This window comes from Anabrus simplex, chromosome 7 (assembly GCF_040414725.1).
Source record: "Anabrus simplex isolate iqAnaSimp1 chromosome 7, ASM4041472v1, whole genome shotgun sequence".
In the NCBI taxonomy this organism is placed as follows: domain Eukaryota; kingdom Metazoa; phylum Arthropoda; class Insecta; order Orthoptera; family Tettigoniidae; genus Anabrus; species Anabrus simplex.
Window position 1 is genome coordinate 32161750 of NC_090271.1, and position 18803 is coordinate 32180552.

The 18803-nt window shown below is 42.2% G+C and overlaps 1 protein-coding gene across 2 annotated transcripts in view; it reads right to left on the reverse strand.

Annotated features, from left to right (window-relative positions):
• The window catches only part of LOC136876877 (uncharacterized), a 186576-nt gene that overhangs the window by 45385 nt on the left and 122388 nt on the right, over nucleotides 1–18803 (reverse strand). For both annotated transcript variants that reach the window (XM_067150634.2, XM_067150633.2), the window contains exons 21-22: nucleotides 15217–15288; nucleotides 1459–1518 (exon numbers count right to left, since the gene is read on the reverse strand). In XM_067150634.2, coding sequence (XP_067006735.2) covers nucleotides 1459–1518; nucleotides 15217–15288 — 132 coding nt within the window. The remainder of the gene's footprint in view (nucleotides 1–1458; nucleotides 1519–15216; nucleotides 15289–18803) is intronic.

Below are 18803 nucleotides of genomic sequence, written 5' to 3' on the forward strand. Positions count from 1 at the left end.
GAACAAGTAGCTAAATCAACATTTTAATGAGTCTCAAAACGCACGACTCCGGAGAGCAGGTATCTGCGATGCTCCGCGGTGACTCACGCTGCACTTCAACCCCTGTTTGTATGGGATTTCTCATGTATTGTTAACAGGAATTATCAGTCTATGACTGACCAAATTCTCTATGTATAACACTTATCTTTGTTCTTGGGGACAAAACGTGACGGCATCAGTTCCTTGAAGAGAGCTGGAAAACAGCAGACAATTACACCGTGCACCCTGATGAGTTAACGAGTTCTAAGTGATCCTTCTTTGGTGAGGAGAGGTTGCCCAACTATTTTCTTCCACACTCGGCCAGTTCTTACCCTTTCTTCGCGTCGAGTGCAGTAGACTATTTGACAACTCCAAGTAAAGTGGACATAGTAAATCCTACAAGCCGCCGGGCTGCCGTCGGAGAGAAGAGGACGTCATGTCCTGTCCCCCACGCATACTTATCTTTACTCTGCTCGGTGTCATCGAGCAGTGCACAACATGGAATTCATTAATTCGCAAAAGGGTAAGCTAAATTTGGTGCACAACGGTTATAGGTTTTATAAGTAGCAAGAAAACAAGTCGGGCGAAACAGTATACTTTGTCATGAAAGACTGTCATGCGCGTCTGCCAGCAAATTTATAATTTGAAGTGACAATAGCGTTTTAACTGAAACAACCCACCAGTGCGTAGGCATGCCTCATAAAGCAAGCCTGAATACGCCAGTCCACGACGTCCGTATACTCTGTGCGAGGCTACATGACGGCCCCACCTTTTGAAGGCAGAGGTGCCAATTACCACAGGATACGCAGTTCCGACTGGTGCTAACAATGGAACTTTTCAAACAATTGCGATTTCTACAGTGGAAAATGAAATGTCGTATGGCTTTTAGTGCCGGGATATCCCAGGACGGGTTCGGCTCGCCAGGTGCAGGTCTTTCTATTTGACGCCTGTAGGCGACCTGCGCGCCGTGATGAGGTTGAAATGATGATGAAGACAACACATACACCCAGCCCCCGTGCCATTGGAATTAACCAATTGAGGTTAAAATCCCCGACCCGGCCGGGAATCGAACCCGGGACCCTCTGAACCGAAGGCCAGTACGCTGACCGTTCAGCCAACGAGTCGGACTCTACAGTGGTTACGTTGGTAAAGGAGAAATGGCTCGGCTGGTAAGTTTTCAGACTGGCCCTAGAAAATTCCCTGCCTGTCGTAAGAGGTGACTAAATGGGGACCCACTTACTTGTGTCCTCACTTTCATCTTTCTTTGCCGATAAATTCATTCTTCGAATGATCGGTCCTCTTCCATTTTTCCTTCAGAACAGTGTTATATAGGGGATGGTTGCCCAGTTGTACTTCATCTTGAAACAATAATCACCGCCACCAGCAACTTCACTTCATGATCTTCATTCCTTAAAAAGTGACGTAACAGCAGGTACTTACATCATTGAAGCGACTCTCATATTCGATCTCCTTATCCCGTCCGAGAAGAGAACGTCCAACCTACAACAAAAATATAATACAAGAACACTGGATTACCACTCCTGAAATGATTTAAACAGTGTTTAAATATTAACACTAATCATACACAGTATAAATGGTGAATGTTCACTGAAGATTCGAATCGGTCATTGGAATCACAGAATATCTGACCATTTTATCGATTTGTGTTAGCAACGGTGCAAGTGAGAATTTTGAACGTTGTGAAGAATGTTTACCAATAACCGGTGGAAATAATTCCTAAGGATGGTGAAATGTCAGTAGAATTTCATATGGAGAAAGGAATCAACAAGGCAATAGTCTCAGCCCACTACTCTTCAACATTTTCATGGATGAATTAACAAAACGATTTAAACGCCGAACCCACAGAATGAAGTTGCGTACACGTCCTTCGAAACATGAAGGTATCAGCCAAAGAATGATAAGGGCCGCTAAGGTCGTGAAAATGAAAGTCTCCCTAGGCCTCGAAAGCTCTAATACCGTCGGAGTCAGAAAAGAACAAAAGTTGACAAGGGAGATCGGATAGGATAGATTAAAGTGAGGAGCCTGCCACAAGTAAGTGGAAAGAATGCCAGGACTCAGCTAAAGGTCCCGTGGTCATCAGCCTACGCTTCCACGTTAGAACTCCTGGGGCTGTGACGAGAGACCTGCCTATTTACAAGCACTGCTCTACGCAGACGGTATCCTATAATAATCCTCTGTGGGTGGGGGCGGTAATATAACACCCATAATAATCCCTGCCTGTCCTAAGAGGGGCCCCAGGTGCTCTTAACTCGGAAGCGTGGGTTGGCAACCACGGAATTAGGTTTGCGAATCCTACGGAGCCTTTCATGGCCCTTCTGTTCCTTTCACTGATACCTTGGAGATTCGATATGCCTCAATACGGGTAATCAAGAAAGAGGAGTAAACTCTACTGTACCACTAACGATGCGTATTATCTGATCCAGAACTGTGTCGATCTACGTAACATGTGGACTCTTCAGCCGTACAGAAGAACAGTACTTCGCTGTCGAATAGACTAACCCATTGCTGATGATCGAAGAGTGAACGCAGTACCTTTCCATGTTGGACCCGCAAGTTTCGGGATGATGTTATTCCTTGCCCTCAGTTTAGCATCAGTCTTAGTCAAGTGTGTCCTGAAGTACAATCATCGGTCCAAAGTAACTCCAAGATACTTTGGTTTGGGTTTGTGTGATAGAGACACGCTTTTGAGTGAGACGTTCAAGGTAATATTGGCTTGTCAGTTGTTGAGGTGGAAGAAACAGGTTTCTGTTTTGCTGATGTTTGGTATCAGACACTACTTTTGGAAGTATCCACACAAATTATTAAGGCCTGCATTTAAGATTTCTTCTATGACATTCACATTGGACTGCTGAGCAATAATAGCAAGGTCATCAGCATAAGCAAATTGATGATAGGTTGTAGAAGGATATCTGAAATATACAGGTTGAATAACAAAGGGGAAAGCACAGATCCTTAAGGCAGCCCATTATTGAGCACTTTAAGTTTACAATGCTTATTATCCATCACAAACAGGATCGGCCTGTTCGATAGCATATTGTTTATGAGCTCTGAGATTGTTTTACATCCCGTACGTTTGATGAACTTGTACATTAAATCTTCTCTCCATACCGTATCGTATGCAACTGCGAGGTCTATAAACACACTTCAACTCTTCAATTTCCTTTCAAAACCTGCCTCAATGTGGGTTGTTAAAGCAAGAACCTAGTCCACGAAATTACGCCTGGGTCTAAAACCTGTCTGTTCGACTGGAAGGATGTTTAAAATCTGCTGGCTAATCCTGTTTTATATAAGCCTCTCCAGGAGTTTACACCAAACACTCATCAAAGCAACTGGACGATAGTTTTCAGGACAACCTGCCGCTTTCCTTGATTTTAGGATGGCTATGATGTTAGTCCGTTTGAACTCCGACGTAAGCTTTCCAGTGTGCAAGATATTCTTATCACAGCGTGTGAGAAATTCAGGATGGATGCCATCAAAACCAGGAGCTTTTCTGTTCTTCATTTCTTTCAGGGCTGTCACTGTTGAACGTCATGTGTCTGTTTTTCCGTCAGAGGTCAGCATAATCAGACTGCTACATCCCCAGTGGAAGGGGAGACAGAGTCACGCGCCTCACCGGAGTCGGTGAGTTTTGGTTACGAGATTTGACCTAGCGTGGGTAACGGTGCTATGTTTGGTGCGCTACATCATGGACCACCGCGTCCTAATGTATGTTTTGTACGGTGCAGTGTAATTAGTTTTGTGAATAAATTAAATATGTAATGTAAATTATGTTAGCTTTCCCTTTGCACTTAATGATGAAGTACACTTCGTGGACTGTGGAAAGAGCTAGGCCTCGTTCAACATGAGTAAACAACTCGAAAACGAGATCGAACATTTTGGTCCTCCGGGCCGGATGTGATTCAGTGACGATATTGCATCTCATAATCTGCGCATTTAGGCCTATTAGTGATTACAGTTTAGTTACAAGTGTTTACATTTGTATTAAGTACGAATGTGTTCGTTTTACCGCCAAGCTCACAACCACCCACGTGCTAGGTACTGCGCAGTAAAGTACACATGAGTGACTTCAACTAACGTGCCGTATATGTGATTCACAACCATAATCTACATGAAACACTGTGACATGTGATGTGATTAACTGAGTTCTAATACAGTTCTCATTCAATTTAAACTTCGAGATTGAAGAGCGTGTTGCCGCCATCTTGCGCGGACGAATACAGACTTGCCAACACAATTGGTGGACATCCGTAGCAGTAGTTCCAGAAGTGACCACCAGAGTGCAGCCCAGCCGCTCTGTTCTCTTTGGTTTTCAGCCCTGCTGTGGAAGGATACATCCTCCTGATCTGTAAGTAGTGTGGCATTCCCAGTCCTTTAGAATATATCCATTATATCTTGTTATCCTTCACCATGGATCCTGTCTAGCGAAAAGGTCTCATAAAGAAAAGGGCACTTATTAAGTCTCGTATAAAGCGTATAGCTAGGTCCAATCTGAATGATATTCGAGTTAGGCAAAGGCTGCTATGTTCAAGTAAGGAGGAATACAACGATGTTCAAACCCTGTTAGATATTAACGAGACCAAAGAAGTTCATAATGCAGATAGGGAATCCATTGAAGAACTCATCCCAGAATTAGAATCTAAGATGGAAACTCTGTTGAATGCAAATTCGAGTGCAACTTCCCCCGCAACATCTAATTCTTCAAAAACCAGTAGCATGCATGAAATAAGACTCCCTACAATTTCACTGCCAAAATTTACGGGAATTATTTCTGAATTTATTCACTTTCGAGATACCTTCCACAGCCTGGTAATTAAAAATCATGCCTTAACAGACATACAGAGGTACTATTATCTACTATCATGATTATCGGGAGAACCTCACAAATTAATTGAAAACTTGCCTGTTACTGAAAGCAATTTCAAGGTAGCTTGGGAATTAATCTTTCAGAGATATAATAACCCCAAATTGATTGTAGACCTACACGTTAAGCAACTGCTAGATCTTCCGTCAGTTAAAACAGAATCAGCTAAGGATTTAAGAGTGTTGCTAAATCAACTGCTGAGCAACCTGAGCGCTATCGAAGTAATGGAGATAGATGTGCCTCTGCATGAGATTTTGTTATCTCACTTAGTGCTAGATCGAATCAGCCTCGGTCTAAGAAAACAGTGGGACGTTAAATCCTCAGATAAGAAGTTCCCTCGCTTGAAGTGTTTAGTCGCATTCTTGGAGAATAGTTGTCAAACTCTGGAGCTAATCAATCCCGAAAAACATCAAAGCGATAAGCAACAGGTCGTATCCAAACATGGTGGTGATAAGGGCAATAAGAAGTCTTTGGCACAACAGCAACTCATTGTGAGTTTTGTAAGGCTTCTCACACCCTAACAAAATGCCCTAGGTTTCGTGAAGCTAGCGTTGGAAATAGAATAGATTTCAGCAAGAAGTATAAACTTTGCCTTAACTGTCTGGGTGCTAATCATACTTTAAAGGATTGTAGTTCAGGAAATTGTCGAATCTGCAATAATAGACATCATACTCTGTTGCACAAGGAGCAGAGTACTTCCTACAATGCTTCTACAACATCAGAAACCAACCAGACTCAGCAGAAAACCTATTGTGCTGTGAAGGGCAACTATACTCATGTAGAAGTTCTATTGTCAACAGCTCTCGTAGTGGTCACTGACAAACTTGGGAATGCACATCAGTGTCGAGCTCTACTTGATAGTGCGTCTCAAATGCGTTTCATGTCTAGGCATTTGGCAGATCGCTTAGAGATTGAATTGAGTCGGCACTCAATGCCTATAAGGGGAATTAGTGATACTAAGGCAACTGAATCATCACATATTTATCAAATCCAAGTTACATCCAGGGTTACAGACTACACTACCCCTATTGTTTGTGCTATACTTCCTCGCATAACTGGTCAGCTCCTTACAGTACAGGTTGACACGTCTGACTGGCAGCTACCACAGGACATTCCTTTGGTGGATCCTCAATTTAGTACACCAGGTGAAGTTATTTACTACTGGGGGCCTCTGTGATTTTTGACATACTGCGTCGTGGTCAACTCACAAGAGAAAATCATCCCGTACTACAGGACACTGAATTTGGCTGGATCTTATCAGGCAAGATACCACCACACTCTCTAAAGTCTACCAGCAAGAACGTAATGACTTGTCTTGCGCGCAGCAATGAATTGCCCTTACAGGTCGAACGGTTTTGGCAACAAGAGGAAGTAAAAATGTCTCCGCCGCGTTCTAAGAAAGAAAGTCAGTGCGAAGAACACTTTGCGAACAACACTACTAGGGATAGTACCGGATGATATGTTGTAAGACTGCCTATCGAACCACACCATGAGGAACTTGGGGATTCATTTAAATACGCCACTTGTTGTCTCAGTCAAATTGAACAGCGGTTACATCGCCAACCAGACTTGAAGAAGGACTATGTTGAATTCATGACAGAATATGCTGATATTCATCACATGGAACCTGAGACAACGCAAACCAATAAGCCAACATATTACCTGCCGCATCATGCTGTAATTAAGCAGTCCAGCACTACCACTAAGGTCAGAGTCGTCTTCAACGCCTCTGCTAAAACTACTTGTAACTACTCACGGAACGACATCTTGATGGTTGGACCTACGGTGCAAGAAGACTTGTATACTATCATCTTGAGATTTAGAACACATAAGTATGCCTTCACTGTAGATGTTACAAAAATGTACAGGCAAATTCTAGTTCATCCTGATGACCAAGATTTACAACGCATTGTATGGCGTTGATCTCCGAATGAACCTATCCAGATTTATTGACTTTCCACTGTAACTTATGGTACCTCAGCAGCGCCTTTTTTTTAGCCACGAGATGCCTGGTACAACTAGCCAGCGATGGTGCACTGCAATACCCAAGAGCGTCGGAGACATTACGAAGAGACTTCTATGTTGATGATGTTCTGAGTGGAGCAGATACCATTGGAGATGCACTCAGTCTGCAACAAGAGCTAATCGAACTACTCAGTAGCGCAGGATTTCCTCTTCGTAAATGGTGTGCTAACCGTCCCACTCTTTTAGAGCACATACCTCTTGAGCACCAAGAATCACAACTGCCCTGGAGTCTGGATGACAAGGAAGAGGGTATCATTAAGGCCTTGGGACGACTGTGGCATCCTCTAAAGGACATCTTCCAGTTTGTAGCTGCCAGTCACACCCAAAAGACCACAACCTGGACAAAACGTAGTGTGTTATCCTGCATTTCATCCATTTTTGATCCTTTGGGACTCTTAGGTCCAGTAATAATAAAATGTAAAATTTTCTTGCAACACTTATGGCAGGCAAAAGTGGACTGGGATCAGAGTTTGCCTCCTGAGCTATTAACTACTTGGGAACAGTTTCACGCACATTTGCCATCACTCAACGACATTCGCATCCCTCGACGATTGACGGGAGTCGGAGAAATTAAACGAGATGAGTTACACGGATTCTCTGATGATTCAGAAAGGGCCTTTTGAGCATCTGTTTACCTACGGAGTATAGATGTCAAGGATAATGTAACAGTAGTGCTGTTAAGCTCCAAATCCAGAGTAGCACCACTGAAACAAATTTCCCTCCCTAGACTTGAACTATGTGGTGCATTACTCCTTGTAAAATTAATTGATAAGGTTAGAACTGCACTTAACCTAAAATTGAACAAAACTACTATTGGACTTATTCTACTATTCTACAAACTTGGCTTGCAGGAGAGCCCGCATCGTGGAAAACGTTTGTTGGTAACCGAGTGTCTGAGATACAACAACTTTCATCTGTAGAACAATGGAACCATGTGGCGTCACTGGACAATCCAGCTGACATCATTTCGAGGGGGATTGAACCACGTCTTCTTCAAGGCAATCTGTTATGGTGGGCGGGACCATCCTGGCTCTACCAGCCACCGTCAACCTGGCCTGTCAGCGACATGAAGAAAACTTCCGAACTCACTGATGTACCAGAGCAACGGAAACCAGCTGTTTGCTTACTTGTTGTCAGTCATTTCCTTGAAGACTTAGTCCAACGCTTTTCTTCTTGGTCACGGCTGGTGAGAGTCATGGCCTTCATACTGAGATACATGAACAACCTCAGGCTTGCTGCTTCAATGAGACAGGTGAGAAGTCTGACTGTAGTAGAACTTTAAGTGGCATCGCACAGGATCATTCGTACTGCCCAAGAATGAGAATATGGTAAGGAGCTTCAAGATCTGCGACTTGGCAGACCAATCACAAAGGACAGCAAGTTGAAGTCTCTTCATCCCTTTGTAAATGCAAACCGGATACTTAGGGTGGGCGGCAGATTGGAACAATCTCAAGCTCCGTACAGCCAGAAACATCCCATCATCCTTCCACCTAATCATCATGTGACCAGGTTGTTAGTAATGTGCGAGCACATGCGACTTCTGCATGGTGGACCCCAACTTTTGCTTACAACCATTAGACAACGATATTGGATACCTAATGGTAAGTCCGTCATTAGGCGCATAACACACAAGTGTTTCCCTTGCTACAGGTTGAAGGCAAGTACATCAACTCAACTCGTGGGCCAGCTCCCACACCACAGGGTAGAATCAAACAGACCATTTTTGAACTGCGGAGTTGACTATGGGGGTCCACTTTACCTTAAGCAAGGGACTCGTAAGAGCAAAACAAAGGTAAAATGTAATATTGCTCTACTCATCTGCATGGCTGCCAAAGCGATCGATCTTGAACTTGTCTCTGGCCTGTCTACTGATGCGTTCCTATCTGCTCTGCGTAGAGTTACATCGCGTCGGGGTATCTGCCAGAATATCTACAGCGACAATGGAAGTACATTCGTGGGAGCAAGAAACGAGCTACGGGAGCTTCACACCCCCTTCAGATCTCAATTACATCAGAGGAAAGTGGATGACTTCGCATCTCAATGTGAAATACAGTGGTATTTTATTCCACCGCATGCCCCTCATTTTGATGGGCTGTGGGAGGCTGGCATAAAGTCTACTAAGTCCCATTTGAAGAAGGTTGCAGGAAATCTTGTACTGACTTTTGAAGAAATGTCCATGTTGTTAGTCCAGATTGAGGCATGCCTGAATTCGAGACCAATAACCATATTGTCTGATAGTCCTGATGACTATTCATTCCTGCCTCCCGGTCACTTCCTGATTGGAGAACCTGTCACAACCATCCCAGAGCCAGATTTACTTACAGTTTCAGGTTCTCGTCTCTCCAGGTGGCAACTACTTCAGCGTTGCAGGCAGTACTTCTGGAAGCGGCGGTCAAGGGACTACTTATGTCAACTCCAGCAACGGACTATGTGGTCGGCAGGAAGGGTCAAACTTCGACTCGGAACTCTGGTTCTTCTCAAGGAAGACAACTTGCCACCTCTCGTGTGGCAGACAGGGATCGTGGTAGATACGCACGCAGGTGCTGACGGCTAGGTGCGAGTTGCCACTGTTCGCACTCCCAAGGGGACCTTCAAACGCTCAGTTGCAAAACTGAGAAGAAGAGGTTGAAACTGTACTTGTACATAGTGAAAAGGTGTAATCTTTCACGTGCTAAACCTTACTTTTTTTTCATTGAACTTTTTCAGTGTGAGTGCTAACTTTTAGTGTTCTTAATAATATTTATATTTGTAATTTATATGTAAATTAGGTGGGCGGTATGTTGAACGCCATGTGTCTGTTTTTCAGTCAGAGGTCAGCACAATCAGACTGCTACATTCCCAGTGGTAGGGGAGACAGAGTCACGTGCCTCACCGGAGTCAGTGAGTTTTGGTTACGAGATTTGATCTAGCGTGGGTAACGGTGCTGTGTTTGGTGCGCTACATCATGGACCACCGCGTCCCAATGTATATTTTGTACAGTGTAATTACTTTTGTGAATAAATTAAATATGTAATGTACATTATGTTGGCCTTCCCTTTGCACTTAATGATGAAGTACATTTTGCGGACTGTGGGATGAGCTAGACCTCGTTCAACATGAGTAAACAACTCGAAAACGAGACCGAACAGCCACTCCTCAGTAAAAGGGTCAGATATATCTGATGAAGCACCACACTGTCTTTTCTCGTGGGCCATTTGTCCTTTAAATAACCTTTTATGATCTTTGTCAGGTTTGATTTTTGACAAACTAGCAATGCGGCTGACAACTTGATTGGGTGTCACAACTGATTTTGGTTGAGGTGTATGAGGCACTCCTCCTAACTTCTTTAACAGGCTCCAAGCCTTTCTGCTGGAATACTTGAAGTTTACAGTCGTTATGGCTTCTGTCTACTTACAACGTCTGGCCTCATTTAAGTTATCAGGAAGGTCATCAGCAACGTCAGTTCCTCCAGTCTCCTGAAAGTCATTGTAAAGTTTTTCGCATAATGTATTCCATCAAAATATATATTCTTTTCTGACTCCCCTGGGTATATTTTTCTTTGCAGTACCTAATACAGCTTTAACAAATCTACTATAGTTATTGACATTAGGTGGAATCCATCTTATATTATTAGGGGCTGCCTGGCCTTGAGGGTAAAGGCGTGCTCGGTTCGCCCGGAAGGACGTGGGTTCGAATCCCCGTCAGGAAGTCGTAAATTTAAGAAACGAGATTTCCACTTCCGGAGGTGCATACGGTGATTACTTTGCATCTTATATTATTGTCAAGATCAGCAGAAAACTTATACCACTTGGCTTTATCAAAATTCCAACGTGGCAGTGGTGATGATCTTATAACAGGAATCTGAAGGCCTACTTCTATGAGAACAGAACGATGTTGACTATATGGGAAATTTGTGAGCACTTTACGGATCGCAGGTAAACTGACCTCCTTATGATCATTTGAAACAAAGCATAAGTCAGGAATGGTATCCGAGTTCCATCTCGCTGACCTGAATATGCCTCTCTCCTTTGAGTTTAAGGTTAGGTAAACATTATTGATATCTGACAAATCCGCAAGCTTTTCTCCACCCATGCCATTAGTTGAATATCCCCAATGAGTATGATGCCTATTCATTTCACTTACAGGATGTGCAAAGGTTGGAAGAAGAGTATCGGGCCATAGTACATCTGGGGGTTTGTATGTGTTCGCAACAGTCAAGTAATTCATTTTTATCACGATGTTAAAAATTCAATTTTCATAATTTGTTGAGATTAGGTGAGCATTGGTGATGGAAACAAGAATATAGGTTGCAGTACCATAAGATTTTTGAAAAGCAGCTCCTAGTAATCTATAGTCAGGGATGCGTCCTCGTGAATGTAAATGCGATTCATCAGGTGTGTGCGTTTCTTGAACACAAATTAGATCAATGCCCTTATCCAATGACAGTTTGAATAGGTAGTTGCTCTTGGATTTGCTTATGTCATCCATGTTGATTTGAAGGATTTTTAAGGCAGGACTGAGAGTCTTTGCTGATTGGCTCTGAAAAGGGCTGGTATTAGATTTTTTTGTGTGTGTGTGTGTGTGTGTGTGTGTGTGTGTGTATCATTGACCAGGAGATCAGTCTGGTCGCCAAGTGCTGATGTTCAGTTCAGTAATAGATATTTAATTCCAACTACCTCAGCAGGAGCACGACGGGAAGGAATCAGCTTCCAGTAGAATGGAGACAGGAGTGGAACAATGTAGCTCCAAAAGAGTGACAGTCTCTGTTTAATACCCAACATCCACCAGTAGGTTTTTATCTGCCAAGTAAAACGTGGGTTGCCCCCTGGATCCGCCCAAGATTGATTTTTTTGAGAATAAAATTGTAACTTTTAGCGTTGGATACAGTGCGCGCGGTTACAATAATAAGAGTCCAAGAAGACTGTGTAGTTTGCCGTGCCATATATGGCACGCTGGGCGGATTCAGATTAACAGAGTACGGACCAGCCAAGGGAGATGTGGCTCGCTGCTGTGTAAGTGGTGCATGAGAACGTCACCTAACTGTGACTATCCGGCATATTGTTACCGAATGTCGTAACAGGGCGTACTTGGGTTCGCTGGAAGACGTTGCTGAAGCCTCTAGAATGGCTATAGAGTGGCTGGACAAGTTAGATATAAGAACTTTGAATATTTCAGGTGCCCAGTTGATTGTTTTCGTTTTTAGTTTGTTACAACCCAAATTGTCATTTTATTTTATATATATTGTGTCATTTGCCATAAGCTAATTAAAATAAACTGATACCTTCATTCTTCCAAGAGTCGGACCTTTTCCATTTTCTACCCCTGTGGGTGGGGTCGGTAGAATAACATCCACGGTATCTCCTGATTGTCGTAAAAGACACCTAAAAGGAGCCTCAGGGGCTCTTAACTTGGGAGCGTGGGTTGGCGAACACGGGCCCTTCAGCTGGCTCCTGCCATTGCTTTCACTTACTTGTGTCAGGCTCCTCACTTTCGTCTATCCTATCCGACCTCCCTTAGTCAATTCTTGTTCCTTTCCGATCCCGACGGTATCAGAGTACTCGAGGCCTAGGGAGACTCATTTTCACGGCCTTCGTGGCCCTTGTCTTTCTTTGGTCGATACTTTCATTTTCTAAGTGTCGAATTGCTTCCATTTTTTCCCTTCTGATTAGTGTTACATAGAATATGGTTGCCTAGTTGTACTTCCTCTTAACCGCTTAAGTCGGTTCGACGTTACGTGTACGGACCTACAAAACATAAGCCAGGAGCGGTTAGACGTATACCTGTACGGACCAGGCTAGCGATATTTTAGATGTACATCTGCGTGCCATCTGTGGGTTGTCAACTTCAACTATTAACACGGCTCGCAGCAGGGGAGTATCTTCTAACGTAACACGGCATTGTGTTGGCATAAAAAGAATTTGTTTCATCAATATCGATCGTTGTAAACAACATGGTGGCGTCCTCTCATGGTCTGTAACTATTTATGTAATGCAGCTCTCGAACTTATATTAGGTGAAAGTAGTTATGAGAATAATCAGAGTGATAATGAAAGTGTTAGTGGTGATGATTATGCACAGCAGGAAATTACGTGTGATGAACATACAGTAATGATGGTAATATAAGTTAATGCTCACCCGAGTGGTCATGGACACCTGTTGATTCGAATTTTATTCCAACAAGAAGGTAATTAGGCACTTTTTACTTTACATGCCACACTTTTGTATGTAGATACATCTGCATGATATGAGATACGTATCCACTTATTTTGAACAAAATCAGACCAGTCATTTAGAAGTTATAGCAATTTTTGTGACAGCATGTAAAATTGTGATATTTTTCTAAAATTTATTACCGATGTAGTGTAGAACTTAGCCAACTTTTAATACCGGTTTGAAGGGTTAAAATAATAATCGCCATCACTATCACTCTTAATTGGGGAATGTGGGTTGGCGACCACCGGATCCTTAGCTGAGTGTGCGGGGCTCCTCACTTTCTCCTATCCGTCCTCCCTTGGTCAACTTTTGTTCCCTTCCGACCCCGACGGTATTATCCCTTTGTGGCTGTGGGCGGTAGAATAATATACACAGTATCCCCTGCCTCTCGTAAGAGGAAACTAAAAGTGAACCTAGGGGCATGGTTGGTTGGAGTCCACGGGGCTCTTAGAGTGAGAGCGTGAGTTGGCCACCACGGGGCACTTAGCTGAGTCCTGGGATTGCTTCCACTTACTTGTGCCAGGCTCTTCACTTTCATCTATTCTATTCGACCTCCCTTGGTCAACTCTTGTTCTTTTTCCGACCCCGACAGTGTTGGGTTTGCGAATCCTAAGGAGTCTTTAATTTTTACGCCCTTCCTGACCCTTGTGTTCCTTTGGCCGTTGCCTTCATTTCTCGAAGTATCGGAAAGCTTCCATATTTTCCCTCTAATTAGTGTTAAAAAAAGGATAGTTGCCTAGTTATACTTCCTCTTAAAACATTAATCACCACTACCATCCTGTGCCAGGCTTCTCACTTTCATCTGTCCTATCCTAACTTCCTTGGTGAAATCTTGTTCTTTTCGGACCCCGACGGTATTAGACGTCGAGTCCTAGGCAGTCTTTCACTTTCACACCCTTCGTCGCCCTTGTCTTGCCGATAAGTCTATCTTCATTTCTTGAAGTGCCCGATCTCTTTCATTTTTCCCTCTGATTAGTGTTAATTTAGGATGGTTGGCCAGTTGTACTTGCCCTTAAAACAATGATCTCCTACGTCATCTCACATGCCTAGTTTAATCAGACCAATTCAGTTGTTGATGATTCAGTAAGAGGAGCATGCCAGTAACCTCACTTGTGTGGAGGGAATGAAAATAGTACCTTGGTAGAATAAGGATTGGACTACGATAGTAAAGGGAGTGAAAAAATGGTCATGTCATGGTAATTGTTTCAGGATCACATGAACAACAATAACAAGCATGTGAACGTTTTAAAGCATGGGCGAGAGAAAATGACCTCCACATAAACCAGGACGAGGAAGGGAGGACGATCCACACATGGAGATGACTTCCTCATCCAAAAGTGCGGACCATTTCTCTTATCTGGGAGTCACATTTCCAACATACGGCATAACTTTTACCAGGCACCAAAAGTACGACTACTACGATCATGGCAATGATGGACATCAAGTAGCTACACGGGCTTTCGTTGGAAACGGCATTAATACTGCAGAAGGGAAACATCATGCCGATTGTCACACATATGGTCTGAACTCATCTGTCGAAGATGGATCTCCTGAGCATAGAAACCGTCAAAGTATTCACGCTCCAGTCTTGTATATGTGGATCACAAAATAAATATTCTATCTTGAAGAGCTGCTCTTACAACTGCCTCTAGAAACTACGTATGCCTTCAACGAAGCAATTCAAGATCTCCGTATAGAAAAGGAAAAAGAGTAGAAATATGGAGTAAACTCTACTCCACGGACGCAGTTTAGACACTAGCATGGAGACAAGGAGATTACGATCTCCGACACTGGTTACAAGGTTTTCAGTACACGGCTGCTGCTGAAACAAGCAGCCACACGACCCAGATGCATCCGTGAACTGTACAACAAACACTGTCATCGTTGTCACATTATGATGTGTGAGAAAAAACAATTGTCCATAAGACCATAAGTAAGTTTTGTACCAGAGACTGGTGTAATATCACTATCAACTTACGCATATTGTGCGAAATCCTACTTAATGAGAACCTTGCGTTAGCCAGTGGATGTCAGTCAGGCTAATACCGAGCTGGCGGAAGTGAATGAATGTAATGCCACCATATTCTTTGAATACTTTACCTTTTCTGGCTCGTCGAGTTAACCGCGTATTCTTGCGGAATGAAGTATTCAATGCTCTTGAAGTAACCCAATCTGAAACAGTCAAACCGTACAGTCAGCTGAATGCCATCACAACCTGAACAACAACTACAACATGGACTGACCAGATACAAATAGATAACAGAATAGGACAAAACTATTTATAAAGGACAAAGCCGGTAAAATTCAGGACACAAAATTCCTCCACCGAGAGTCTGAATTTAGCCATACATATTCACGTTTTCACATACATAAACAAAATGTGTCCATTTACATATTATACAGTTAATTCTTACAAAATTTAAACAATGAAACTAATTTACACACCTTGCTGGTAATTTTCTTAAGATTCCGTTGCCTTTAGGAGTTTTGGCGGGTCTAAATATATTATAAAATATACACATGAACATTCCTTTATATTATATTCGACCATTAAGAAAATGTTCACAGATTCTACTTTGAAACGCTTCCTATTACCAGTGGATTGTGCTGAGATCCATGAATATAGTCTTTCTACATTTGCATTGTGCCCTGGTATAGAAAAAATATTCGGCAATTTTTAATAACTCTATACAAGAATCAACTGGCTAACGTGAATTGAAGTATTTTGCCCATTTCTGACTACAAGGTCATCATTATCATCATCTTCCTACCAAGTATTGGGCCGTATGTACCGTTACGTTCTTGGATTTTTCTTTTTGTAAGACTTGAAAGCAATCAAATGTCCTTCCAAAGGTTTGGTAACCTGAAGGAAGTAAGATTACTGTTGGGGCTGCCAGCTCTCAGCAAATGCACTACCGTAAACTGGGGTTACTTTGCACTTTAGGGAGTAACTTTGTACCATCTTTGTAAAACCTTTTGTTGGTGCTCAAGTGGCGTTTATAAGAATCGAATCCTTCAGTTCTGCGCTTACAGCATACGTGAACAGTGTTTTAGTCCTTCAAACGCCACTGGAGCGTCACAAAGAGTTTTCCAAAGGTGGTGCAAAGTTACTCCCCTAAGGTGCAAAATAGCTCCGGTTTAGGGTAGCTGAAATTACAGCATTTCCTCCGTAATTGATGTAACAGTTATACCGCCGTGACTCGGTCGACAGAGCCTCGTCAGTGAGAACAGGATTTTTCATCCCGCGAAGGTGAGGTTGGCATCTGGGCAGGAGAGGTTATGTCATCATCATTATCATCCATCATCATCATCATCCTTCCAAGTATTGGGCCGTGTGGCCCGTTACAGTCTTTCATTTTCTTTCCATTGATTCATTGGACTTCCTATAGATCCGTCTCCTCTTGGTTTATACCGTAGGATCTCCTTTGGTAGTCTTCCAGATTCCATCCTTTGAATGTGACGTTTCCAGTTTTCTTGGTAATAATAGATGTAATTGATTACTGGTTTCACACTCAGTCCCTTAAGCATATCTTCATTTCTTACACGATCCCATTTTGTACAGCCTGCTGTTCTGCGTATGAACGTCATTTCACGTGCTGTACCGTAATTCTGAAAATGTCTTGAGTTCTTATTGTCCATGCCTCACTGCCGTAGCAAAGGGTTGGTCTGGCTAAAGTGCTATAAAGACGTAAGCGAGTGTGTTTTTGGACAGGAGATGGCTTCATGATGTGATTTATGATTGCTTTTGTTCTGGTAAATTTGGTTATTTTTGCAGAGATCGATTTCCCCTTTTTAAGATAAAATTTATCCCAGGTAATTTAATTCCTTGACTTTTTCGAAAATGTTATTATCTAAACAGATTTTACTGGGGATAGGGTCTTTTCCCTTAAAGACATTATTTTGCTCTTGTGTGGTGAAATGATCATGTCGAATTTTGAAGAGAATTTCTGGAGATTAAATACTGACCACTGAATATCATCTTCTAATGATGCTACCAATGCTACATCATCAGCAAAGAGTATGGCATGTAGATGTGTGAGATATCTGCTGACTGGGATTGATCCATGCCTTTCATACCTCCATTCCTACATTATGTTATTCATATAGATTATGAGCAACAAAGGAAAAAGTCCACAAACTTGTCTCACACCTTTGCTGGTCGGTTCCCATTCAGTCTGATGATTACCTAACTTTATTGCAATAAGGTTGTCACTTTACATGTTGTATATGTTATCTATTAACTGTTGTAGGACATTATCTTCTGCTTAGATATTAAGAAGTCTGTTTCTATTAACTAGGTCAAAGGCCTTCTTAAAATCAACAAATGCTATGTGAGTTTCCAAGTTAAATTCCCTGCGTTTTTCTACTAAGATTTTCAAGGTAAAGTAAGCATCAGCACATGACCGTCCCTTTCGAAATCCATGTTGTTCATTTCCAATCACATTTTCATAACACATTAATAATTTTTCATTGACATTATTACAGTAAATTTTGTAACCTGAGTTGAGTATACTTATCCCTCTGTAATTTTCACAATCTATCACACTGCCCACCTTATGAAGAGGAATAACTATAGCTTTTTGCCAATTCTCTAGTGGTCTGTTGCTATTTCAAATTAAATTGACGAATTTGATAAATCTTTGCTTCAAGATGTCACTGGAGTACTTGAATAGTTCTGCATTTATTGAGTCTTCTCCAGATGCGTTTCCATTTCTAAATTTTCTGAGTACTAGCTACAGTTTTTCGATTGTAATGGTTTCCGAAGACTTGTTAGGAGATGTTGGCAGAATAAATGGCTCAATATTTAAACCCCTCCAAACGTTCCGAAAATAAATGAGCCACTCCGTAGTGGTATTGCATTAATGTGTATGTCTTTTACATCATTATTCAGTTTCTCGAGTATTTTATAAGTCTGTGGTTGTGGTCTTGTTATATCAACTTTCCAGGTGTGAAACGAAGTTTTTCCAACTCTTTCTGTGTTTTTTCCACAATTCCCTTTTTGATATTGCTCTCGTGTGGTGATACTCAATTTTATATTCTAATTTACTAGTTGACAAAAAATTTATAAGCAGACTATCAAAGTAGATTGAAAGATGTATTTCCAAGAACTCTTTGGAATGCTGACAGGATCTAATGCTTTTTGCATACATTGTTCTTCGTGTCCCCGAGAAATCTAATGGAAAGGCTACTTCGCTAGTATCTAAAATAAAGGAAAATATACGAGAATTCCAACTACCAGAACCTGTGACTAAAAAGAACACCGCGCCTTCTAAAGTTCGTTGTACAGAAAACAAAGTAGCAGATGGAGATATTCGGGGAGCAGTTAGGATTCTTTCATCAGAAAGTGGGATAGCAGAACGCACCCTTACCTCCTTCGAATCCTTGGTAGATAAACACCCTTCGCCGTCACGCCCATTGTCGTTTCCCGATCCCCCTGAACTTAGTGACAATTATCTCAGCGTGACACCGGAATTGGTGCTTGAAGGAATAAAGATGTTCTCTAACGGTTCTGCTTCGGGAATTGACGGTATCCGTCCTCAACACCTCAAAGATCTTACCTCTAAATCAGCTGGAGATGCCGGGAGAAGACTTCTCCAATCTATCACAAAATTATGCAATTTCATTTTAAGAGGGCAACTCAGTTCTGAATTGTGCCCAAACTTTTATGGGGCCGTATTAAATCTCTT